At 48.3% G+C, this 27638-nt stretch overlaps 1 protein-coding gene across 1 annotated transcript in view; it reads left to right on the top strand.

Annotated features, from left to right (window-relative positions):
• Positions 1-5261: 5261 nt before the first annotated feature.
• LOC143989217 (PIN2/TERF1-interacting telomerase inhibitor 1-like) overlaps positions 5262-27638 on the top strand; it is a 220196-nt gene continuing 197819 nt past the window's right edge. Inside the window, exons 1-4 of the mRNA XM_077489276.1 lie at positions 5262-5389; positions 8566-8675; positions 10555-10647; positions 14362-14440. Of these exons, the coding sequence (XP_077345402.1) occupies positions 5296-5389; positions 8566-8675; positions 10555-10647; positions 14362-14440 (376 nt within the window). The 5' untranslated portion in view covers positions 5262-5295. The remainder of the gene's footprint in view (positions 5390-8565; positions 8676-10554; positions 10648-14361; positions 14441-27638) is intronic.

Below are 27638 nucleotides of genomic sequence, written 5' to 3'. Positions count from 1 at the left end.
GGAAACAGGGACACCCCTAAGGGCTAAAGACGACGTGACACTTGATCATGGCCAAAATGGCCGAGAAGCGATAATGCTGGAATGGAAAAAGAGATTAGTAGGGTGGATCGCAGTCTCGTTCCATGTGGGGACTAAGCCTCTAACCCAATAGCAGCAAGTAGGTGAAGCCAAATTTTATTGACGATCCTACAAGGCCGAGCAGAGGGTACCCCACAGGGACCAAGTGGCATGGGCAGATCAAAATGCCTATCAACGTCCCAGCTGGGAAACAGGGACACCCCTAAGGGCTAAAGACGACGTGACACTTGATCATGGCCAAAATGGCCGAGAAGCGATAATGCTGGAATGGAAAAAGATATTAGTAGGGTGGATCGCAGTCTCGTTCCATGTGGGGACTAAGCCTCTAACCCAATAGCAGCAAGTAGGTGAAGCCAAATTTTATTGACGATCCTACAAGGCCGAGCAGAGGGTACCCCACAGGGACCAAGTGGCATGGGCAGATCAAAATGCCTATCAACGTCCCAGCTGGGAAACAGGGACACCCCTAAGGGCTAAAGACGACGTGACACTTGATCATGGCCAAAATGGCCGAGAAGCGATAATGCTGGAATGGAAAAAGAGATTAGTAGGGTGGATCGCAGTCTCGTTCCATGTGGGGACTAAGCCTCTAACCCAATAGCAGCAAGTAGGTGAAGCCAAATTTTATTGACGATCCTACAAGGCCGAGCAGAGGGTACCCCACAGGGACCAAGTGGCATGGGCAGATCAAAATGCCTATCAACGTCCCAGCTGGGAAACAGGGACACCCCTAAGGGCTAAAGACGACGTGACACTTGATCATGGCCAAAATGGCCGAGAAGCGATAATGCTGGAATGGAAAAAGAGATTAGTAGGGTGGATCGCAGTCTCGTTCCATGTGGGGACTAAGCCTCTAACCCAATAGCAGCAAGTAGGTGAAGCCAAATTTTATTGACGATCCTACAAGGCCGAGCAGAGGGTACCCCACAGGGACCAAGTGGCATGGGCAGATCAAAATGCCTATCAACGTCCCAGCTGGGAAACAGGGACACCCCTAAGGGCTAAAGACGACGTGACACTTGATCATGGCCAAAATGGCCGAGAAGCGATAATGCTGGAATGGAAAAAGAGATTAGTAGGGTGGATCGCAGTCTCGTTCCATGTGGGGACTAAGCCTCTAACCCAATAGCAGCAAGTAGGTGAAGCCAAATTTTATTGACGATCCTACAAGGCCGAGCAGAGGGTACCCCACAGGGACCAAGTGGCATGGGCAGATCAAAATGCCTATCAACGTCCCAGCTGGGAAACAGGGACACCCCTAAGGGCTAAAGACGACGTGACACTTGATCATGGCCAAAATGGCCGAGAAGCGATAATGCTGGAAAGGAAAAAGAGATTAGTAGGGTGGATCGCAGTCTCGTTCCATGTGGGGACTAAGCCTCTAACCCAATAGCAGCAAGTAGGTGAAGCCAAATTTTATTGACGATCCTACAAGGCCGAGCAGAGGGTACCCCACAGGGACCAAGTGGCATGGGCAGATCAAAATGCCTATCAACGTCCCAGCTGGGAAACAGGGACACCCCTAAGGGCTAAAGACGACGTGACACTTGATCATGGCCAAAATGGCCGAGAAGCGATAATGCTGGAATGGAAAAAGAGATTAGTAGGGTGGATCGCAGTCTCGTTCCATGTGGGGACTAAGCCTCTAACCCAATAGCAGCAAGTAGGTGAAGCCAAATTTTATTGACGATCCTACAAGGCCGAGCAGAGGGTACCCCACAGGGACCAAGTGGCATGGGCAGATCAAAATGCCTATCAACGTCCCAGCTGGGAAACAGGGACACCCCTAAGGGCTAAAGACGACGTGACACTTGATCATGGCCAAAATGGCCGAGAAGCGATAATGCTGGAATGGAAAAAGAGATTAGTAGGGTGGATCGCAGTCTCGTTCCATGTGGGGACTAAGCCTCTAACCCAATAGCAGCAAGTAGGTGAAGCCAAATTTTATTGACGATCCTACAAGGCCGAGCAGAGGGTACCCCACAGGGACCAAGTGGCATGGGCAGATCAAAATGCCTATCAACGTCCCAGCTGGGAAACAGGGACACCCCTAAGGGCTAAAGACGACGTGACACTTGATCATGGCCAAAATGGCCGAGAAGCGATAATGCTGGAATGGAAAAAGAGATTAGTAGGGTGGATCGCAGTCTCGTTCCATGTGGGGACTAAGCCTCTAACCCAATAGCAGCAAGTAGGTAAAGCCAAATTTTATTGACGATCCTACAAGGCCGAGCAGAGGGTACCCCACAGGGACCAAGTGGCATGGGCAGATCAAAATGCCTATCAACGTCCCAGCTGGGAAACAGGGACACCCCTAAGGGCTAAAGACGACGTGACACTTGATCATGGCCAAAATGGCCGAGAAGCGATAATGCTGGAATGGAAAAGGAGATTAGTAGGGTGGATCGCAGTCTCGTTCCATGTGGGGACTAAGCCTCTAACCCAATAGCAGCAAGTAGGTGAAGCCAAATTTTATTGACGATCCTACAAGGCCGAGCAGAGGGTACCCCACAGGGACCAAGTGGCATGGGTAGATCAAAATGCCTATCAACGTCCCAGCTGGGAAACAGGGACACCCCTAAGGGCTAAAGACGACGTGACACTTGATCATGGCCAAAATGGCCGAGAAGCGATAATGCTGGAATGGAAAAAGAGATTAGTAGGGTGGATCGCAGTCTCGTTCCATGTGGGGACTAAGCCTCTAACCCAATAGCAGCAAATAGGTGAAGCCAAATTTTATTGATGATCCTACAAGGCCGAGCAGAGGGTACCCCGCAGGGACCAAGTGGCATGGGCAGATCAAAATGCCTATCAACGTCCCAGCTGGGAAACAGGGACACCCCTAAGGGCTAAAGACGACGTGACACTTGATCATGGCCAAAATGGCCGAGAAGCGATAATGCTGGAATGGAAAAAGAGATTAGTAGGGTGGATCGCAGTCTCGTTCCATGTGGGGACTAAGCCTCTAACCCAATAGCAGCAAGTAGGTGAAGCCAAATTTTATTGACGATCCTACAAGGCCGAGCAGAGGGTACCCCACAGGGACCAAGTGGCATGGGCAGATCAAAATGCCTATCAACGTCCCAGCTGGGAAACAGGGACACCCCTAAGGGCTAAAGACGACGTGACACTTGATCATGGCCAAAATGGCCGAGAAGCGATAATGCTGGAAAGGAAAAAGAGATTAGTAGGGTGGATCGCAGTCTCGTTCCATGTGGGGACTAAGCCTCTAACCCAATAGCAGCAAGTAGGTGAAGCCAAATTTTATTGACGATCCTACAAGGCCGAGCAGAGGGTACCCCACAGGGACCAAGTGGCATGGGCAGATCAAAATGCCTATCAACGTCCCAGCTGGGAAACAGGGACACCCCTAAGGGCTAAAGACGACGTGACACTTGATCATGGCCAAAATGGCCGAGAAGCGATAATGCTGGAATGGAAAAAGAGATTAGTAGGGTGGATCGCAGTCTCGTTCCATGTGGGGACTAAGCCTCTAACCCAATAGCAGCAAGAAGGTGAAGCCAAATTTTATTGACGATCCTACAAGGCCGAGCAGAGGGTTCCCCACAGGGACCAAGTGGCATGAGCAGATCAAAATGCCTATCAACGTCCCAGCTGGGAAACAGGGACACCCCTAAGGGCTAAAGACGACGTGACACTTGATCATGACCAAAGGGGCCGAGAAGCGCTAATGCTGGAATGGAAAAAGTTAGTAGGGTGCATCGCAGTTTTGAGCTAGTCTTCCATTAGGCTACTTTCACACCGCGGCGTTGCGGGCACTGGCGGTAAAGCGGCGCTATATTTAGTGGCGCTCTACTGTCATTTTTGCGGCCCTATTCGGCCCCTAGCGGGGTAGTTTTAATCCCCGCTAGCGGCTGAAAAAAGGGTTAAAACCGCCCGCAAAGTGCCGCTCTAGCAGTGCTTTGCAGGAGGGTATGCAGCGCTGCCCCATTTTTTTCTATGGTAAGGGGCGCTTTAGGAGCAGTAAATGCGTACAGCGCTCCAAAGATGCGGCTTGCAGGAACTTTTTTGACCATTCTGCAAGTGCACCGCTCCAGTGTAAAAGCCCTCGGCCGCGTGTGTGTGTGTGTATATATATATATATACACTAGCAGACTCAGTGCAGCTGAGTCTGCAGAGAAAGGCACATGCGTTTGAGCCCTGGGGTACACACCCCTAATGCAATGGGCTGCACACACCTATCGTGGTGTGTATATATATATATATATATATATATATATATATATATATATATATATATATATATATATATATATATATACACACACAGGTGTGAGGAGTACAAATCATGTCCCACCTCCAACGGTGAGAACCTCCTCTGGATACAGACAAGGAGAGGAGGAGGGAGGGGATCACTCTGGTGCTTCAGCGCCCCCCCCAAGTCTGTGCCACCTGGGTGCACTGCATCCATCCTAGGATCGGCCCTGTGTGCGTGTATATATATATATATATATATATATATATATATATATACACATACTCCTATATATACACAGAGAGGAGGGACCTCATAGAACACGAATATATATATATATATATATATATATATACCCTCTGGTGCTTCAGCGCCCCCCCCCCCCACCTCTGTGGTATCTGGGTGCATTGCGCCTAGGAGCGGACCGGCCTCTGCTGACTCTTTTATAGGGCCTCTGCTGACTCTTTTATAGGGCCTCTGCTGACTCTATTGTGAGGCCTCCTACTGTGACGTCACACAGTAGGTAGTGGCTGGTAGTGGCTAGTCACTTGATTGGAGCTACTCCGTCACGTGATTTCAGCCACTCCGTCACGTGATCGTAGCCGAGCCTTTGTAGCGTCATATTTTGCTCCCCATCATGGAATGCTCCGGAAGTGACGTTGCGGCCAGAAATTTTGCACTGCGCATGTGCGGTGCGTTCCAAATGCTGCAACGTCACTTCCGGAGCATTCTATGATGGGGAGCAAAATTTGACACTAAACGTCACTAGTTTGTAGCTCATCAGTCACGTGCCCTTATTCACTTATTTTCTTCCCGCCATTTTTCCTATTGATTTTCAATTCATTATGTATTCTAAATATTGTTTTTTTCATTATTTATTTATTATCATAATCAATAAACTATTATTATTTAAATGTGTTTTCCTATTTGCTAATGAGTTAGTTGCCTCCGTCTACGGTAAAATGTCTCCTGTACTGCGGACACGGAGGTTCAGCCAATGAATGCCCGGCATTGCGGGACGTCACTTGATCGCGCCGTTCCGTGCCCGCCCCCCCCTTCCTGAAGCTGAAGTCACCATGGCGATGCTGGCAGAACGTGAGTGGGGGGTGATCGGTGCCCATGTGGTTCTGTGTATGTTGGATGAAGGGACTCCTCTGTAGTATGCTTATTATGATGGAGATTATGAGCTGTCCCAGTGTGGAACGCTCTGACCTGTGTCCCTGGAAACATGGAGAGACTTCTGTGTTCTGTATATATATATATATATATATATATATATATGTCCTATGAGGTCACCTCACCCTGATTTATTTATGTATATATCTCATAAAACACCATGCCCCTCTTATAATGGTGTTTTATGAGGTCCATATATATATATATACTGTATCTAACAAAAAATGAGTATACCTACAATACATGTATAGAGCCATGACCGGTCCTTTTATACATACATATATATATGTATAGAGTCGCGTCAGGTCCTTTTACACTCCTACATACATGTATAGAGCCATGAGAGCTCTATTTACACTCCTACATACATGTATAGAGCCACGACAGGTCCTCTTTATACTTCTATATACATGTATAGAGCCATGACAGGTCCTTTTACACTCCTACATACATGTTTAGCGCTATGAGAGCTCTACTTACACTCCTATATACATGTATAGAACCATGAGAGCTCTATTTCAACTTCTACATACATGTATAGAGCCATGAGAGCTCTATTTACACTCCTACATACATGTATAGAGCCACGACAGGTCCTCTTTATACTCATACATACATGTATAGAGCCATGACAGGTCGTTTTACACTCCTATATACATGTATAGAGCCATGACAGGTCGTTTTACACTCCTATATACATGTATAGAGCCATGAGAGCTCTATTTACACTCCTACATACATGTATAGAGCCATGAGAGCTCTATTTACACTCCTATATACATGTATAGAACCATGAGAGCTCTATTTACACTCCTACATACATGTATAGAGCCACGACAGGTCCTCTTTATACTCATACATACATGTATAGAGCCATGACAGGTCCTTTTACACTCCTACATGTATAGAGCCACGACAGGTCCTCTTTATACTTCTATATACATGTATAGAGCCATGACATGTCCTTTTATACTCCTACATACATGTATAGAGCCATGACAGGTCCTTTTACACTCCTACATACATGTATAGAGCTACGATAGGTCCTCTTTATACTTCTATATACATGTATAGAGCCATGACAGGTCCTCTTTATACTCCTACATACATGTATAGAGCCATGACAGGTCCTCTTTATACTCCTACATACATGTATAGAGCCATGAGAGGTCTATTTACACTCCTATATACATGTATAGAGCCATGATAGGTCCTCTTTATACTTCTATACACAGTATCTCACAAAAGTGAGTACACCCCTCGCATTTTTGTAAATATTTTATTCGATCTTTTCATGTGACAACACTGAAGAAATGACACTTTGTCTACAATGTAAAGTAGTGAGTGTACAGCTTGTATAACAGTGTAAATTTGCTGTCCCCTCAAAATAACTCAACACACAGCCATTAATGTCTAAACCAGTGGCAACAAAAGTGAGTACACCCCTAAGTGAAAATGTCCAAATTGGGCCCAATTAGCCATTTTCCTTCCCCGGTGTCATGTGACTCGTTAGTGTTACAAGGTCTTCGGTGTGAATGGGGAGCAGGTGTGTTAAAGAGGGATTCCACCTACAAAAAAAATGTTAAAAGCCAGCAGCTATAAATACTGCAGCTGCTGACTTTTAATAAATGGACACTCACCTGTCCCGGGGTCCAGCGATGTTGACAGCCGAGGCCGATCGATCGCTCGGCTGCTGCCGCCGCCATTCTCAGTGAGGGAATCGTGAAGTGTTGTGGCTTCACTTCCCGGTTCCCTACTGCACATGCGCGAGTCGCGCAGCGCAATGGGAATGGTCCGCGCTGCCTCTGGGACCCGTGTGTGTCCCAGCAGACAGAGCGGCGGGACAGGAAACAGCATAGACTCCCACTGTCCACTATAATGTTGCATTCACGATAAACGCAGATTACCGCCATTACTAATAAAACATTTTTTTTTTAAATGCCATAAATCTATCTCTTATTTCAGTGATGGCGAACCTTGGCACCCCAGATGTTTTGGAACTACATTTCCCATGGTCCTCTGGCACTCAGCAGTGTAGTTGAGCATCATGGGATATGTAGTTCCAAAACATCTGGGGTGTCAAGGTTCGCCATCACTGTCCTATTTTATAGACGCTATAACTTTTGCGCAAGCCAATCAATATATAAGCTTATTATAATAATTTTTTTCCCCAAAAATATGTAGAAGAATATTGGCCTAAACTGAGGAAGAAATTTGTATTTTAATATATTTTTTGGAAGGGGTATTTATTATAGCAAAAAGTAAAAAAAAATCCTTTTTTTTTTTTTTTTTTTTAAACGTTCGCTCTTTTTTTGTTTTATAGCGCAGACAATAAAAACCGCAGAGGCGATCAAATACCACCAAAAGAAAGCTTTATTTGTGGGGGGAAAAAAAGACGTCAATTATGTTAGGGTACAACGTCGCACGACCGCCCAATTGTCAGTTAAAACGACGCAGTGCCGTATTGCAAAAAAAGGGCTTGTCAGGAAGGGGGTAAATCCTTCCGGGGCTGAAGTGGTTAATGAAGGTGCAACATTTAGCAACTCACGTGGTTGATGATTAAAAGAGGCACATCTAAGTATGGAGGCATCCGGGGTAAAGCTGTCCACATAGACCGCCTTCCGTATTGCCGGCTCTCACCAATGTCAGTCTGCAATAGTGACCGGGAAGACTACCCTGCAGTAGGGCGATCTGAAAGCGAGGCTGGAAGCTCTCGTGGAGCACAGGGTGGAAGGGATGACGTTGATGGCGGTGTGGAGGATGGTCTATGTGGACAGCTTTACCCCGAATGCCTACATACTTAGATGGGCCTGTTTTATTCAACAACCATGTGAGTTGCTAAATGTTGTACCTTCATTAAATGTAACCGTATTGCTACACTTAGAGGCGCCTCTGTTTTGTTTTATACTCAGTTGTGACATGACGCTACTTGTATATCAAGACATCACTTGTAGATCAAGTCACAATTTATTTAAAAAAATTTTCTTGTCTTGCAAAACGCTTTCAAACCAAGGTTTGTGTGTGTGATATATATTATATATAATCTCTATATCTCATACACACATAGTGTCTGATAGTCTTAGTTCTCTCTCCAGCCCGCAGGAAGCAGAAGTGGTCGGTGGACCCCAGGAACAGCGCCTGGACCAAGGATGACTCCAAGTTCGGGCAGAAGATGCTGGAGAAGATGGGTTGGTCCAAGGGCAAGGTGAGCGCAATATGTCAGAGGAGGCCAGATATCAAGCGTCAACTTCACCCCCCATTTTATAGAGTTGAGATCTGTCTCTAGTCCAGCCTATTTGTTTTAAATAGTGCAGCAAAAGGTTTTCTTCCTGTTGGTGACCCCTATGTGGGAGATTTCTTCTCAATTCCTGTTTGATGGGTGTCTGTCAGAATAATGCTGTGATTGGGATTCTCCTGAAAAAGGACACAGGCTGCATTTAGAACCTTTCTTCGCTGCATACAACACTAAAGAAAGTCACCACAGCAGATAGGATTTCCGCCGTGGTGCGCCCATCGGCCCCATCGTTTCCCTCTGCGCCCATCGGCCCCCTCGTTTCCCTCTGCGCCCATCGGCCCCCTCGTTTCCCTCTGCGCCCATCGGCCCCCTCGTTTCCCTCTGCGCCCATCGGCCCCCTCGTTTCCCTCTGCGCCCATCGGCCCCCTCGTTTCCCTCTGCGCCCATCGGCCCCCTCGTTTCCCTCTGCGCCCATCGGCCCCCTCGTTTCCCTCTGCGCCCATCGGCCCCCTCGTTTCCCTCTGCGCCCATCGGCCCCCTCGTTTCCCTCTGCGCCCATCGGCCCCCTCGTTTCCCTCTGCGCCCATCGGCCCCCTCGTTTCCCTCTGCGCCCATCGGCCCCCTCGTTTCCCTCTGCGCCCATCGGCCCCCTCGCTTCCCTCTGCGCCCACCGGCCCCCTCGTTTCCCTCTGCGCCCACCGGCCCCCTCGCTTCCCTCTGCGCCCACCGGCCCCCCTCGCTTCCCTCTGCGCCCTCCGGCCCCCCTCGCTTCCCTCTGCGCCCACCGGCCCCCCTCGCTTCCCTCTGCGCCCACCGGCCCCCTCGCTTCCCTCTGCGCCCACCGGCCCCCTCGCTTCCCTCTGCGCCCACCGGCCCCCTCGCTTCCCTCTGCGCCCACCGGCCCCCTCGCTTCCCTCTGCGCCCACCGGCCCCCTCGCTTCCCTCTGCGCCCACCGGCCCCCTCGCTTCCCTCTGCGCCCACCGGCCCCCTCGCTTCCCTCTGCGCCCACCGGCCCCCTCGCTTCCCTCTACGCCCACCGGCCCCCTCGCTTCCCTCTGCGCCCACCGGCCCCCTCGCTTCCCTCTGCGCCCACCGGCCCCCTCGCTTCCCTCTGCGCCCACCGGCCCCCTCAGTTTCCCTCTGCGCCCCCCGGCCCCCTCAGTTTCCCTCTGCGCCCACCGGCCCCCTCAGTTTCCCTCTGCGCCCACCGGCCCCCTCAGTTTCCCTCTGCGCCCACCGGCCCCCTCAGTTTCCCTCTGCGCCCACCGGCCCCCTCAGTTTCCCTCTGCGCCCACCGGCCCCCTCAGTTCTCCTCTGCATCCTGTAGTTGAGCAGCACCAAATCCTTACCTCTGTACATACCTGAAGCTGGGGGAAAACACTGATAGAGCCAGAACATTGCACCTGGGATGAACTGAAAGTGGTTGCAATGCTCTGCAGACCTCTGTTAAAGACTTGCACATTTTTTTTTTTTTTTTTATTCTATCAGTGTTGGTGCATTTACTAAAATTTTGCAAAAGGCAGACTATGCCTTTAAATTCAGAGGAGAAGGATTAGAAGTTACATCGGTGCCACAAAATAATGTACTTTGAATTGCACCGTGGGGGGATGGGGGGGTTACACTGTGCAGATATGTTCTGGGAAGAGAAGGGAGGGGTGTCCCCCATAGGGGAACTGTAGACATCTCTGGCCAGGCTGGCTGTATTATATGGGAATACTCTAGAACTGATGATTTTACAGTTGGCTGGTGTCACTCCGGCTGTTTCCAATCACAGGATTCCTTTTGGGGTGCAGCCTTTTGTCTTATCATGTGATGATCTGTTTAACCAATGCCGATGTTCTATTCAAGGGTCTCGGGGCTCAGGAACAAGGATCCACGGAGCACATCAAAGTTCAAGTGAAGAACAATACTCTGGGCCTTGGAGCTTGCAACAATTATGAGGTAATGAAGAAGTTTTGTACCAGACAAGAGCATTGTTGTCCTACAACAACAGCTAATAGTAGGTATAGAGGGCCTCATTTGGGCCCCTGATAGATACAATGGGCTACTCGTAACATTCAGTGTACAAAAGAAGACTGACAGGCAATTTAAATGTATTGGAGTAGATCGTCAGAGACTGCAGACATGATAGAGGAGATGATCAGAGACTGCAGACATTGTACAGGAGACTGTTGGGGACTGCCAACATGATACAGGAGATGGTCAGAGAAAAAGGAGATAAAACTGCAGAGGCTCTTGGGCCAAAGGATGAGCACCAGGTCCCTAGGGGCCTTTACACAGCACTCTGATCAGATTCTTTTGATGGTCACCCAGCAAGGATCCTATAGGGAGAGCCCCCTCACAATCCTCCCTAGTTGCTCCTCTGTGAGCCTAGCATGGCTGCGGAGAATCAAGAACGTTGCTCTGCTGAATGAACATGGAAGTTCTCAGAGTATTTCTGGGCTCCAAGTTGTAAAATCATGACCACAGCGGCCATGTGCTATGTGTACCTTTTTATAACTACTGTCTGTAGGAAGCAGAGGAGGCATTGCCGAGCAATGTTCTGCAGCCATGCTATGCTCACAGAGGAGCCACTAGGGAGGATTGTGAGGGGGCTCTGCAGTGTTCTCCCTATAGGATCCTTGCTGGGTGACTATCAAAAGCATCTGATTAGAGTACCCTGTAAAGGCCCCTAGGGACCTGGTTCCCTTCCTCTCCTCTCCTCGCCTCCCTGTATTATGTGTGCAGTCTCTGACCATCTCCTGTACCATGTCTGCAGTCTCTGACCATCTCCTGTACCGTGTCTGCAGTCTCTGACCATCTCCTGTACCGTGTCTGCAGTCTCTGACCATCTCCTGTACCGTGTCTGCAGTCTCTGACCATCTCCTGTACCGTGTCTGCAGTCTCTGACCGTCTCCTGTACCGTGTCTGCAGTCTCTGACCGTCTCCTGTACCGTGTCTGCAGTCTCTGACCGTCTCCTGTACCGTGTCTGCAGTCTCTGACCGTCTCCTGTACCGTGTCTGCAGTCTCTGACCGTCTCCTGTACCGTGCCTGCAGTCTCTGACCGTGTCCTGTACCGTGCCTGCAGTCTCTGACCGTGTCCTGTACCGTGCCTGCAGTCTCTGACCGTGTCCTGTACCGTGCCTGCAGTCTCTGACCGTGTCCTGTACCGTGCCTGCAGTCTCTGACCGTGTCCTGTACCGTGCCTGCAGTCTCTGACCGTGTCCTGTACCGTGCCTGCAGTCTCTGACCGTGTCCTGTACCGTGCCTGCAGTCTCCGACCGTGTCCTGTACCGTGCCTGCAGTCTCCGACCGTGTCCTGTACCGTGTCTGCAGTCTCCGACCGTGTCCTGTATCGTGTCTGCAGTCTCTGACCGTGTCCTGTATCGTGTCTGCAGTCTCTGACCGTGTCCTGTATCGTGTCTGCAGTCTCTGACCGTGTCCTGTATCGTGTCTGCAGTCTCTGACCGTGTCCTGTATCGTGTCTGCAGTCTCTGACCGTGTCCTGTATCGTGTCTGCAGTCTCTGACCGTGTCCTGTATCGTGTCTGCAGTCTCTGACCGTGTCCTGTATCGTGTCTGCAGTCTCTGACCGTGTCCTGTATCGTGTCTGCAGTCTCTGACCGTGTCCTGTATCGTGTCTGCAGTCTCTGACCGTGTCCTGTATCGTGTCTGCAGTCTCTGACCGTGTCCTGTATCGTGTCTGCAGTCTCTGACCGTGTCCTGTATCGTGTCTGCAGTCTCTGATCGTGTCTGCAGTCTCTGACCGTGTCCTGTATCGTGTCTGCAGTCTCTGACCGTGTCCTGTATCGTGTCTGCAGTCTCTGACCGTGTCCTGTATCGTGTCTGCAGTCTCTGACCGTGTCCTGTATCGTGTCTGCAGTCTCTGACCGTGTCCTGTATCGTGTCTGCAGTCTCTGACCGTGTCCTGTATCGTTTCTGCAGTCTCTGACCGTGTCCTGTATCGTGTCTGCAGTCTCTGACCGTGTCCTGTATCGTGTCTGCAGTCTCTGACCGTGTCCTGTATCGTGTCTGCACTCTCTGACCGTGTCCTGTATCGTGTCTGCACTCTCTGACCGTGTCCTGTATCGTGTCTGCACTCTCTGACCGTGTCCTGTATCGTGTCTGCAGTCTCTGACCGTGTCCTGTATCGTGTCTGCAGTCTCTGACCGTGTCCTGTATCGTGTCTGCAGTCTCTGACCGTGTCCTGTATCGTGTCTGCAAATGCTTTGTCAACACTTGCTGCTTATACAAACTGAAGCCCCATGTGAGCCAGGCCATAGAGTTTAATGCTTCTAAAATGTGGGTAAGATGTGTTTAAAATCCAATACACTGCAGATGTAAATGAGCCCTCTTGGGCTCGTTCCCAAGTACTACTAGAGGGGCGGGGGGGGGGGGGGGGGTAAAACCAGGCAGTTAAAGTGGTTGTAAACCCTTACAAACCACTTTGACCTACAAGTAAGCCTAGATTAAGGCTTACCTGTAGGTCCAAGCAATATCTCCTAAACCTATATGTTTTAGGAGATATTTGCCCGAAAACAGGCACCGCTGTCTACGGCGCATGCGCCGTAGACAGCGGCGCGCAGGCACACTGAGCGTGGCATTTCCAAGAATGGAGCTGCCGCGCGTGTCGACTCCCGTGCGCATGTGCGGGAGTGACGTCATCGCGGCTTCGCTGAATGACAGCGGCGGAGCTGCGAGACGCCACCAGCAAGATGGATGCGGCGGACTACAGGGGACAGCGGTGACTTCGCTGGCTCCTGTGTCAGGTAAGTGACACATAATGGATTACTATGCGATGCATAGTAGTCCATTATGCTTTGCCTTTGCAGGGAATGAAAGAGGAAGTAAACCCATCAGGGTTTACTTCCTCTTTAAGTACCAGTTTTGCCACCCTGGTACTCAACTTGTACTCAAGGATTTCCCTGCTTCCAAACCTGGTAGCCTCAGGAAATTTGAAGTGAGATTTGGTGATGTCACAAAAGTGCTGCTCGCTGTTCTCCTTGCTGGAGGGGGAAGCTAAAGCAGGGGGCAGTCCTGACATGAGGAAGCAAAGCCGTTCTCCTCTACCAAGATGGCTGCCTCCGCAAAGAGACACAGTATAGAACATGACATGTTAAGTCAGTAATGGGGAGAAGTTCAGCTATAGGGAGACCACAGGCAACGCTGGTGATTAGTATTTCATACTCTTTTGTGCAGTTTCCATCTCTGAACCTTATAGAAGTGTGGGTGTGTGTGTTTGTTTATGTGTGTTTTTTGGTTGTGTGTGTGTAGGGTTTTTTTTTTTGCTGGTTCCAAAGTGACGTCTCAAAGGTTCTCCAACCTCTCTTCCTCACCGCTCCTTCCTCCTTCACAGCGGTTGACACTGGGTATGGGGGAGCCTGTGACCACCTCTCCTCTGTCTGTGCTCAGGCCTAATAACCACTTTATTGAGTCCAACACTGACACATGACCAAGAGAGTGACATCTTCTTTCCCCTAGTTCTCCAAAAGACCGCAAATTCCATCACCGGCTGCATTGGAGGTAGGAGCTGTAAAGGAGTCCATATAAGGGGAGTATAGGTGGGTCATTAGGGGCCCTTTGCAGATACACTGTTCCTCTTTTTGCATGGTCAATATGTCTGTGTCCATTTTTTAAATACTTTTTACTCAGAATCCCTTTTGTTTTTTATTTCAGGATAAATGGATCGCCCATCAAGATGATTTCAACCAACTTCTGGCCGAACTGAACGATTGCCATGGCACAGCAAGCTCTGGTAAGATCTGTGGATGCAGAATCTGCACATATTATTGTCATCATAGTGCACTGATTGTCCACTGATTGCTTTAAATGCCACCTATTTGCACCATGTACACCCGTATTTAGGATGTAACATGGGGAAATGTGCTGTACAAATGATAACCACTGGTTTGGATGGGTGTAGAGGTGCACTTTGTATGGAAGGTCGTCACAGTTGGGGTTACTCTTAACATTTTTTATTGAAATTCATGGTTCAAGTGATGAGTAGAGCCAACGTGTTTCAGGTCAAATGCCTCCCACATTGTTAGGGCTGTGATGGTTGATGGGATCGAGATTGGCCTTGGAGCCAGGGGTCAAATAAGAATGGAGCCTTTTAGGTGCTGTAAAATGATGGAGGACTGTATTTGACCTTCAAGTCCAGACCAGTTCCAACCATCACAGCCCTGACGAAGGGGGAGACATTTCCCCATAAAACACGTTGGCTGCTGTCATCACTTGTGAATTTCAATAAACTTTTTTAAAAGCAACCTCAAGTGTGATGACTTTCCATACCAAGTACACCTCTACACCCATCCGAATCTATCTTGCTTGGCACTTTTCCGTCTCTGTCAGAGAGGTAGCAGCCGAAAACTCCAATGATGATCACCCACATCTTGACGTCTGCCGGGCTTCCAGCAGAGAAACCCCTGTGCGCATGCGCAGCTGCAATCAGCGGCTCATTGCCAGGGGAATATCTCCTAAACCGTGCAGGTTTAGGAGATTTTTTTTACCTACTGGTAAGCCTTATTGTAGGCTTACCTGGAAGTAAAAGTGGAAAAAAAAGAGTATACAACCGCTTTAAACCCCCTCCCTGCCCAGGCCAATTTTCAGCTTTCAGCGCTGTCACTCTTTTGAAAGGCAATTGCACGGTCATGCAACACTGTACCCATATGAAATTTTTATAATTTTGTTCACACAAATAGAGATTTGATTGATTGGACACCGATGAGATCAGGCGCTGTGAGACTGGGACAACGTCATGTGAACTGATATTATTCACATGCTGAAAAATCACCTCCCACCCACCGTATAGACAAATGACGGCAGGCGGGAGGTGGTTAAACAAATATTTTTCAGCATGTGAATAATTGTAAAATATATGACGTGGCCACTGAAAAAGTTTGGAGACCCCTGGTGGTGTATATGTGTATATATATATATATATATATATATATATATATATATATATAAAATAGAAAACAATATCATTCCAGAAAGCAAATGACAAATCTTATCCATTACAATTCAAACAATACAGTGTATTGGTAGGGCCCACATATTTTGCTCCTAAGTACACGTCTATTCTTTAATACAATCGGCATAGAGAACATTGTTTGACTCATGCCGCTTTCGTCGACAGGCAACACTATTCCTCCTTTAAGGCCTCTTCCCCTGCTCCGGTTTGGGAACCTGTCAAAATGAGCATTTTGACAGGTACCTGCTTATACTTCCTCTCTGACCGCCTAGGCCAGTGATGTTGAACCTTGGCACCCCCAGATGTTTTGGAACTACATTTCCCCGTGATGCTCCGCTACACTGCAGAGTGCATGAGCATCATGGAAAATGTAGTTACAAAACATCTGGGGTGCCAAGGTTCGCCATCACTGGCCTAGGCGGTCAGAGCGGAAGTTCTCTCTGAAAAACATATTTTTTTTCCTTGGCTTATGTCATAAATAGTTTTAAATAAGTAATTTTTCTGATGTGCGCTTATGCGGCTGCAATGATGGACACTGATGAGGCACTAATATGCAGCACTGAAGGGTGGGACTGATGGGCAGCACTTATGGGCAATAATAAGTGGCACTAGTGGACACTGAAAGGCAGCACTGATTGGCCTCACTGATGGGCACAAATTGGCCTCGCTGATGGGCATTGTTGGGGCTTTACTTTAATCAGGGCCCTGATGACGTACACAGGTCTCCCCTGTGAGGAGATGCCGCTGATCAGCTCTCCTCTCCTTCCTCTGTCAGTGTGAGGCGAGGAGAGCCGATAAACGGCATCTCCTTATTTACATGTGACCGGCTGTGACTGGACACAGCTGAACACATGGGCAAAGAGCCGTGACTCTTTACCGAGTTCAGGGTCACCTTGTGTCCCAGGGACACGGCGCGCCTGCGATTGCCGCATTGCGTACTGAGACTGGGTGCCGTCATATGACGGAGTCCCAGAGCTGCCCCACTCTGCCGTTATTTGTCTATACAGCGGGAGGTGATTAAATTGCATTGTACATGAGGATACCAAGGGATCTTCTGCAGCTTAAAGCATCAGGCAGAAGAGGAGAGTGCCAGAGCATGCAAGATGGTGCAACTTCTTCCTCTCCCAAGCACCCCCCCTCCTTAGAGTTTACTAGCATTTAACCCTTGGCAGTCTTCAATATTTTCAGCCTTTTTTCATTTGTTTAGCAAAAAAGACAAAAAGGCCCAGTGATGATTAAATAGCACCAAAAGAAAGCTCTATTTGTGTGGACAAAAACAATAAAGATTTCATATGGGTACAGTGTTGTATGATCGCGCAATTGTCATTCGAAGTGTGACAGCGATGAAAGCTGAAAATCGGCCTGGGCAGGAAGGGGGTAAAAGTGTCCGGTAGACAAGGGGTTAATATCACTTTACGAATAATGACTGGATTTTTTGGGTCGAAGCTTAGCAATTTTGATAAGAAAAGTTAATTTTAGGTTTGTATAGGTGGCCATACGCTATACAATCTAATTTTACAATCTCCTTTAGATTCGGCAGGCCCTCGCACTACATCATTACATCAGATTGTAAAATCAGATTGTACAGTGTGTGGTTACCTTAACCCCTTCCCGCCGCCTCCTCCTGGACCTTTAAGAACTTCTAAATGCCAGGAGGCAGAGGCGGGCATTCAGGTCATGTAACCGCTGTGATTGGCTGTTGTAGCAGTCACATGATCAGAAAGCTCCCAGTCGCAATCTGGAGATTTGTGTTCCCCGCCAATGTACTCTGCTGGGGTCGTGCGCCTTCAGCACAGAAGTGTGCTTACATAGGGATGTATATATGCCCTAAAGCCCGCCACTGTTAGGCCGCATATATGTGCCACGTTGGCGAGAAGAGGTTAAAGGAAGAAGTAAGGAAGTGGGTGGATATAATAAAAAATAAAAAAAAAAAGGTTGTTCAGTATAGAGCTGTAACTAATGATTAATTTGTCTGTCGACTAATCTGTCGATTATTTTTTTGATTAGTCATCGACTATACGATTCTTTTTATTTTTTTTATTTTTTAATTAATCTAGTGTTTTTTTTTTTGATTAGCTAATTAATCCTTTGGATAACCTTACAAAAAATAAGTACATTAAAAAAAAAAAAAAGATAAAAGAATATAACTAGTACATACATATATATATTATATATAAGTATGTACTTATATTCTTTTTTTTTTATTTACTTATTTTTTGTAAAGTTAAGATAAAAGAATATATATATATTCTTTTATCTTAGCTTTATGTGCAGGGACAGTGTCAGCTTGTTTTTTATTATTTACAATTTTTTTTTTTTATTATTATTTATTGCAATTTTTTTTATCAGCCCTGTTGGGGGGGCTATGGTGAGATATCAGGGGTCTTAACAGACCTCTGACATTTCCCATTTGAGACAGGGAAAAGGACTGGGGACAGAGATTCCCCAGTTCGTTTCTCTGCAGCCTCTGCTGCACTGATAATGAATGGAGAGAAGACAGCGGCTTCTCTCCATTCATTAGCTGAGACATCGTAATCACAGGAGGTTACAATGTTTCAGTTATGTGAATGGACAGAGTCAGTGGTCACTGACTCTGTCCATTCTGAAAACAAAGGAGCCGGGTTTATCGGCTTCTACCTCCCCTCTCCATCATGAGATACCAAGGGAGGGCGGCAGCACGGAGGGGGAGAAGAGAGAAGGGGACGACAACACGGAGGGGGACACAGAGAAGACAGAGGGGGGCGGCAACACGGAGGGGGAGAAGAGAGGTGGACGGCGGCACGGATGGGGACAGATGCACGGAGGGGGAGAAGAGAGGGGGAAGGCAGGAACGGAGGAGAGCGGGAGATACGAAGCACTGTGACGCATCGACGCCCTGCACGCACGCCAATGTATTTTTGTAGTCGACATAATCGATTACGTCGACTTGTCGTGGCAGCTCTAGTTCAGTAATTTAACCACTTCAGCCCCAGAAGGATTTACCCCCTTCCTGACCAGAGCATTATTCGCGATTCTGTACTGCGTCCCTTTAGCTGACAATTGCGCGATCGTGCGATGTTGTACCCAAACAAATTTGACATCCTTTTCTTTTTCCCACAAATAGAGCTTTCTTTTGGGGGTATTTGATCACCTCTGCGGTTTTTATTTTTTGTGCTATAAACAAAAAAAAGCAACAATTTTGAAAAAAAAACACATTTTTTTTTTTAACTTTTTGCTGTAATAAATATCCCCCCAAAAATTTGTAAAAAAAACAAATTTCTTCCACAGTTTAGGCCGATATGTATTCTACGTATGTTTGGTAAAAAAATCGCAATAAGTGTAAATTTATTGGTTTGCGCAAAAGTTATATTGTCTACAAAATAGGGGGTAGATTTATTTTTATTATTTTTTTTACTGGTAATGGCGGCGATCTACGACGATTTTTATTGGGACTGCGACATTATGGCGGACACATCGGACACTTTTTGGGGACCATTTTATACAGCGATCAGAGTTACAAATAGCCACTGATTACTGTATAAATGACACTGGCAGGGAAGGAATTACACACCTAGGGGGCGATCAAGGGGTTAAGTGTGTTCTAGGGAGTGATTCTGTGGGGGGGGGGGGGGGGAACTACCTAGGACATGACAAAGATCACTGCGCTCAATGACTGGGAGAAGTAGATCACTGTCATGTTGCTAGGCAGAACGGGGAAATGCCTTGTTTACATGGGCATCTCCACGTTCTGCCTGTCCTCACCTCAATCGCGAGCCACCGGCGAACGTCGAGTTTGCCGGACCCACGGGCATGATCCCGTGGCGGCACGCGTGCCCGATAGTCGGCAAATTTAAAGGGAAGTACAGATATGCCCATTTGCCTGCCTGTGCCATCCTGCCAAAGTGTGTGTGGCGGTCAGCAAGTGGTTTAAGTGGTTCTGCACCTTTAAAAAAAATATTAAAAGCCAGCAGGTACAAATATTGCAGCTGCTGACTTTTAATAAATTGACACTTACCTGTCCCAGGGTCCAGCGATGTCGGCGGCAGATGACGGGCAATCGTCGTCTCTCTGCTGCCCCCGCCGTCATCCTCTGTCAGGGAATCGGGAAGTGAAGCATTGCGGCTTCACTGCCCGGTTCCCTACTGCGCATACGCGAGTCGCGCTGCGCGTCTCTGCTGGTCCCCGCTGTGTCCTGGGAACTGTGTGTTTCCCAGAACACAACAGGGGGGGGGCGGGGCATCTGCGGCGGTCTTGTACCGGAAGTGGGTGCAGATGCCTGGACTATCCAGGTAACTGCACCCCCCTCCCCCCTGAAAGGTGCCGATTGTGGCACCGGAGGGGGATCAGATGGGCGGAACTTCCACTTCAGGGTGGAGAACCGCTTTAATTTATTCATAAACTACCTGGAGGATGAGGTAAATGACTCAATCTCTGTATTTGCAGATGATGCTAAGCGGGGCAATAACTTCTCCGCAGGAAGTGGAAATCTTTGTTAAGAGATCTGAACAAATGAATGGGGTGGGCAACTACATGGCAAATGAGGTTTAATGTAGAAAAATGTAAAATAATGCATTTGGATGGCAAAAATATGAATGCAATCTATACACTGGGGGGAGAACCTCTGGGGGAATCTAGGATGGAAAAGGACCTGAGGGTCCTAGTAGATGATGCAATGCCAAGCTGCTGCTAACAAAGCAAACAGAATATTGGCATTAAAAAGGGGATCAACTCCAGAGATAAAACAATAATTCTCCCGCTCTACAAGACTCTGGTCCGGCCGCACTTGGAGTATACTGTCCAGTTCTGGGCACCAGTCCTCAGGAAGGATGTACTGGGCACCATTATGCTACACTATTTAATTTATTTATTATTATCATGTGCTGTTGTATATATTATATATCATGCTACTATATTGATGCCTTTACATATTATGAATTTGATACTTTTTACTTAACAATTAATAAACATTTAAAGTGGTTGTAAACCCTTACAAACCACTTTGACCTACAGGTAAGCCTAGATTACTGGCTTGGCTTACCTGTAGGTCCAAGAAATATCTCCTAAACCTATACGGTTTAGGAGATATTTACAAAGACAGCCACCCCGTCTATGGCGCAGGCGCATTGGGCAGGCCGCAGATCACGGCGATATGCTGTGAGTGCCGGCTCGCATGAGCGAGAGTGACGTCATCGCTGCTCCGGCGAATCACAGCGCCGGAGCAGCGAGACCCGGAAGTCACTCCGGGATCCATGGCAGGGGCAGACACGAAGACGGAGGACCGCTTTGGGGGCTTCGTTCTCAGGTAAGTTATTCATAATGAGCTAGTATGATTATGCCTTTGCCTTGCAGGTTGCTTTTTTTTTTTTTTTTTCCAGATGGGTTTACAACCACCAAGAGCTTCATTTTAAAGTCCCAAACTCCCTTCTATACGTACCCTTTTGAGGAGAGCCTTCTCAAAAAATGGTTGGCTCCTCCGGTCGTGGACCCCCCAGTATCCAGGTTAAATAAAGTAACCACGATCCCAGTAGAGGGGACTCATGCATTCAAGGATCCCACGGACAGGAAGGCCGAGGCAGTGGCTCATTCCTTGTTTACGGTTGTGGGGTCAGCCGTGCGACCAGTACTGGCATCCGCACTGGTGTCGCAGACACTGAGTGGGCAAAACTTTTGCACCGCAAAATGGAAGAGCAACGGGCTTCTCCTGTCTGCGTGGAACTAGTAGACCAACTAGTGCAAGGCCTTAAGGACGTCTTCCTCTGTTATCCAGGGCTTCAGTGTCAGCTGTGGTGCTGCTGCGCCTGATTTGGCTGAAATGCTGGTCTGTTGACCAGGCATCCAAAAAAGCCCTGACGGATCTTCCCTTCCTTGGCGACCATCTCTTTGGATGACATTATTAAAAATGGCACCGGTGGTAAGAGTACCTTGATCCCACAGGCCAGGAAGGCTAAGAAGCCATGCCGTAGGCAAGGGACCTATTTTTCCGCTCACAATCGGCTTTTTCGTCCACCCGGAGCTTCGACAAAACGTCCCCAGCCTGACAGGATGCCCATGGACGATCAAAAACGTCCCTGGAACCGCAAGGCTAACATGCCTGCAAATAAAAGTGCTACCGCATGAAGGTCTGCCTCCACCCATGTCTTGGGTGGGGGGTCACCTTCGCGAGTTTGCAGCCCGGTGGTCCCCTCGGCTATCTGACCAATGGCTCTGTGATCTGATTTCCACAGGCTACAAGATAGAGTTTCTCTCCTGGCCGCCAAACAGATTCTTCCCCTCCAGCATACCCATAACCCCGGCTCGGCGGGAGGCCCTCTTGGGGGCAGTAAGGGACCTGCTGATTCGCAGGGTGGTTGTACCAGTTCCGGAATTGGAACGTTTCCAGTGATTCTACTCAAATATGTTTGTGGTCCCCAAGAAGGAAGGGGTACGTCCAATCTTGGACCTAAAAGCCCTCATTCACTTTGTAAAAGTGCAGAGGTTTCCGAATGGAATCAGTTCGCTCAGTAGTGCCTGTACTCCATCAAGTTGACTCCCTGGCATCCTTAGACATCCAGGATGCGTACCTGCACATACCCATATGCCTTTGGCATCAAAAGTTTCTGCGATTTGCAGTCGGGGAAGCCCACTACCAGTTTGTGGCTCTTCCTTTTGGGCTGGCATCAGCCCCCCCCCGAGTCTTTACCAAGGTATTGGCTCCAGTTTTGGCGTTGCTGCTGCAACGTGGGATCGCGATTGTGGGCTACCTAGACGATCTTCTCCTGAGAGCATCTTCCAGCTCAGAATTAGAGGAGGATGTGGCAATCACCATGCAGACCCTGCAAGAATTTGGGTGGTTGTTGAACCTAAAGATGTCGGTGATAGTACCGACTCAGCATTTGGAGTACCTAGGCTTGCTGCTGGACTCCATGGAAGCGAGAGTTTTTCTCCCTTTGGACAAACTGCAGACTCTCAGATCCGCAGTAAAACTGCTTATGAACCGCAAGTGGTGGTCGCTCCGCTTTTGAATGCGAGTCTTGGGACTCATGGTAGCCTCCTTCGAGGCAGTACCTTATGCCCAGTTCCATGCCAGATTCCTGTAGAAGGAGATTTTGACGAAATGGGACAAATCTCAGTTGTCCCTGGATCGACAGATCCAGGTGAGCCAGTCAGTCAGAGACTCACTGATCTGGTGGCTGAGATCCCCAGTGATTCAGTCCGGGAAATTGTTCCTACCTCTGAAGTGGACAGTGATCACAACGGACGCCAGCCTATTGGGCTGGGGTGGAGTGATGGGGGTTCAGTCGGCTCAGGGCCTCTGGTCGACTGAAGAATCCAAGTTGCAGATCAATCTGCTCGAATTGAGAGCGATCAGGCTGTGCCCCTCCACATGGTCGATGAGGATTCAGGGGCGTCCGATCAGGATCCAGTCAGGCAATGCCACAGCTATGGCATACATCAATCACCAATGGGGAACAAGAAGCTCAGCTGCTGCACGGAGGTCGCTCACATACTTCGGTGGGCAGAGTGACACGTACCGTCCCCGTCGGCCATTTTCATCCCGGGAGTGGAGAACTGGCAGGCGGACCTGAGTCACCAGATGCTAGACCCAGGAGAATGGGCGTTGCATCCGGAGATATTCAGGTTACTGTGCCTGAGGTGGGACACACCAGACGTGGATCTTCTGGCCTCCCGTCTCAATCGGAAGGTGACAAGATTCGTGTCCAGGACAAGAGATCCATGGGCAGACGCGTCAGACGTGCTGGTGGCTCCGTGGGATCAGTACCAGTTGATCTACACCTTTCCTCCACTAAAACTGTTACCAGGTCTGCTTTGCAGAGTGGAAGCCAAGGGGATCCCAGTAATACTGGTTGCCCCAGATTGGCCTCAGCGTCCTTGGTACACAGGCCTTGTGCGTCTGGTGGCAGACGCTCCCTGGCAACTGCTGTTGCGAGCGGACCTTCTGTCTCAAGGTCCGATTCTCCATCCTGCTTTACCATCACTGGCTTTAACGGCATGGCTATTGAGAGCCAGGTGTTGAGGAACCGGGGTCTGTTGGACTCAGTGATCCCAACTATGTTGAGAGCACGGAAATCTTCTTCCCGGAAGATATACCATCGTACCTGGAAGGCCTACATCTCCATGTATGAGGAGAAAGGATGGCATCCACGTTCCTTTTCTATATCCAGGATCCTGATGTTTCTTCAGCAAGGACCAGAAATTGGCATTAAGCGCCATTAAGGGGCAAATTTCAGCCTTGGCTGTCTTTTTTTCAGCGACCCCTGGCATCTCATTAGTGGGTACCTTTGTTCAGGGGGTGCAACATGTAGTCCCTCCGGTGCGTCCACCGTTACCCCCATGGGATTTGAACCTGGTATTATCGGAGCTTTAAAAACTGACGTTTGAAAATATCAGGGAGATTCCCCTGTTGACTCTTTCCCAGAAAGTGGTCTTTCTAGTGGCCATCACATCAGCCAGGAGGGTTTTGGAACTGGCAGTCTTGTCCTGCAAGTCACTTTAGCTGGTTATCCACAAGGATGAGGTGGTGTTGCGTCCGCAACCGTCCTTTCTACCGAAAGTGGTCTCGGCTTTTCATATTAATGAGGACATTGTATTGCCATCTCTGTATCCTAAGCCAAATCACCCTCAGGAGGTGGACATTGTTTGTGCTCTGATGGTGTATTTGTCTGCCACTGCTCCCTTTCGGAAGTCAGACTCACTGTTCGTTTCGGTGGCTGGTCCCAAGAAAGGCATGGCGGTCTCGTCGGCCACCATTTCCAGGTGGATCAGACAGATTGTAGTGCAAGCCTACGCCTTGAAGGGGAAAGTGCCCCCCTTTCTGGTCACAGCCCACTCCACTAGGGCAATCGAACGTCTTGGGCATTCCGACACCAGGCGTCTGTCGCTCAGGTGTGTAAGGCGGCGACCTGGTCGTATGTCCACACGTTTACCAAGTTCTACAAGGTAGACGTCAGTGCATTGGCTGATGCCTGTTTTGGCTGCAAAGTTTTGCAGGCGGCCGTATAGTTGCAATTGAATATGCAACATATTTCCCTTTTTTTCCTGGTTTTTCGAATAAAAACACAGTACAGTTAAGTTAATGCGCTGTTGCATTACATTTCCACAGTTTTTGTGTGCGGTTGTGGGTAGTCACTCCTGTTGAAGGTACCCTGGTTTTGTGGTGGATTCCTCCACGCACTGCTGTTTTTTGTGGATAATGTTTCACCAGTTCCCACATGCCATGGTGGATGAAGTTTCTATGCTGTTTTCCCACCCCTCGTTTGGCACTGCTTGGGGACGTCCCAATGGATAAGAGAGGAGCTGTGTCGGTCAGTGAATATAAGAGAAAATAGGATTTTTTGTACTCACCGTAAAATCCTTTTCTCTGTAATTCACCGACCGACACAGCACCCGCCCATCCTTTTTCTCTTTATGTTATACTGCTTGTTGATGGAGGGTTGTTGCCCAAGGGGCCGCGGAACTTAGCCCCTGTACACACGGTCTGAGATTTCGACAACCAAATCCGTCGGATCTTGTCCGAAACTGTTGCATACACACGGTCGGACTAAGTTGTCGAAAAATCCGATCTTTCAGAACGTGATGACGTAATTTCGTTACGATGGGACTAGGTTCAGGCTAGTAGCCAATAGCTTTGATGTAGGAATTTTATCTGAGCATGCGTGGCAATTGGTCCGATCAAAATTCTCTACACATGATCGGAGTATGTCCTATCGAACCAGTTGGTCGGGAAATATTTCCAACATGTTGGAAAATTGGGTCCGACAGATATTCCGACGGAATCAGTCCGATGCATACCACACACAGTCGGATTATCCGACGACACGGTCCGATGGGACACATTCCGATGGATTCTCCGACCGTGTGTACAAGGGCTAAGAGTTGTGAGTGTTGTATTACAACTAATGCCTACTATCTCCTAGTAATAGAGCAGAACAACCCAATGGTTATGAGAGGAGCTGTGTTGGTCAGTGAATTACAGAGAAAAGGATTTTACGGTGAGTACAAAAAAATCCTATTTTTTCAACCTCACCTACTATGTAACTATGTAATGAGGGAGGTGTGAAGCTATTATAGCTGCAAAGAGTGGGCCAACTCAATATTGAACCCTACGGTCTAATGCCCCGTACACACGATAGGATTTTCTGCTCTGTCGTTTCACTCTGGGCTGTCGTGCTCCATAGCTTGTAATGTATCACTGTAGCCTGCAGTGCTCGATGTTGTATAACTGGGCTGTGATGCGCCATGGCAGGGCTGGGAAAAGGGGTGAGCATGTGTAGGCTCCATCGGAATTTCCGTTGCGCAAAATTTGAGATCTGGTTCTCAAATTTTTCGACAACAAAATCTGTTGGAATTTCCGATCGTGTATACACAATTCCAACGCACAAAGTTCCACGCATGCTCAGAATCTAACAGAAGAGCCGCACTGGCTATTGAACTTAATTTTTCTCGGCTTGTCGTATGTCATGGCGTACTTGATGTTCGGAATTTCCGACCAACTTTGTGCGACTGTGTGTATGCAAGACAAGTTTGAGCCAACATCCGTCGGGGGGGGGGGGGGGGGGAAATCCATGGATTTGGTTGTTGGAATGTCCGATCAATGTCCGATCGTGAGTACGGGAATTGGACGCCTTTTAAAGTTTATGTGCGTGTAAAGGCAGGTGTTGCAATACTTTTGACAATATTGTGTATCTCCAGTAGACAGGTTCTCTTGAACCGACAAAGCTCCCACTACGTCAGTAAACAGACATGTTGTTGTGACGGGGAACATGCAAATTCTTGTCAGCTATTCGGATTCTTCTGGGCAATCCGCAGTTATTAAAGACATAAATTTTCTGATGAGAAGTTTCACGCCTGGAGATACGCTCAGGTGTTGGAGAGATTTTAATTTCTTAGATCTCTTGATTAGTCCTCTTTGAAGTGAAGGCAGAAAATCGGGGATTAAAGCAAAACAGCTCGGCACACGGATCTAATATTATGTGTTATCTGTAGAAGGTACAATAAATCTTCTGATTTACACCCCCTCTCTGTCACAGCCATGCAGGTGACACCCCTATTTCCAGGTCCATTGGTTCAGCTTCCTTTGTCGGCTCTTCATCTCTGACACTGGACTCAAAACAGGATGTCCTTCGGGGTGTCCCCAGGGGTCCCATTCCAAAATGCTAAAAGTGCCGCTACCTCCACAAGTCCATCAGAAAGGAAATACTCCAAACACTGTATGCACTTACTCGGGGGTCCCCACTATGAAGTGTAGACAAAGTGGGAGTGATGATGTTTAAATAATTCACCAATGAGTAGGCTGGAAATAGGTCTAAGCCCTTGTACACACGGTTGGACATTCCGACAACAAAATGCGTCGGATTTTGTCAGACGGATTTTGTCCGAAGCTTGTGTTGCATACACACGGTCGGACAAAGTTGTCGGAAAATCCGATCGTTCAGAACGCGGTGACGTTATTTCGTTACGACGGGACTACGTTCAGGCTAGTAGCCAATAGCTTTGGTCTAGGACAGTGATGGCGAACCTTGGCACCCCAGATGTTTTGGAACTACATTTCTCATGATGCTCTACTAGACTGCAGAAGGCACAAGCATCATGGGAAATGTAGTTCCAAAACATCTGGGGTGCCAAGGTTCGCCATCACTGGTCTAGGAATTTGATCTGAGCATGCGTGGCACTTTGTCCGATCGGAATTCTCTACAAACGATCATGTTATCGGAAAATTTTATAGCCCAGCTCTAAAACTTTGTCGGTCGGATATTCCGACGGAAACAGTCCGATGGAGCCCACACACGATCAGATTATCCGACAACAAGGTCCGATCGGACTTTTTTCGTCGGAATGTCCGACCGTGTGTACAGGGGCTAAGAGATGTTACAATCAAGAACGTAAATGTATTTTATTGGGATTTTATGTGATAAACCAACACAAAGTGGAAAATAATTGTGAAGTGGAAGGAAAATCATAAATGGTTTTCAACATTTTTCACAAATAAATATGTGAAAAGTTT

This window comes from Lithobates pipiens, unplaced genomic scaffold, assembly GCF_037356315.1.
Source record: "Lithobates pipiens isolate NorthernLeopardFrog02 unplaced genomic scaffold, aLitPip1_a1.2 Scaffold_18, whole genome shotgun sequence".
In the NCBI taxonomy this organism is placed as follows: domain Eukaryota; kingdom Metazoa; phylum Chordata; class Amphibia; order Anura; family Ranidae; genus Lithobates; species Lithobates pipiens.
The sequence above is the reverse complement of the archived record's forward strand: the minus strand, read 5'-3'. Positions and strand labels throughout refer to the sequence as shown.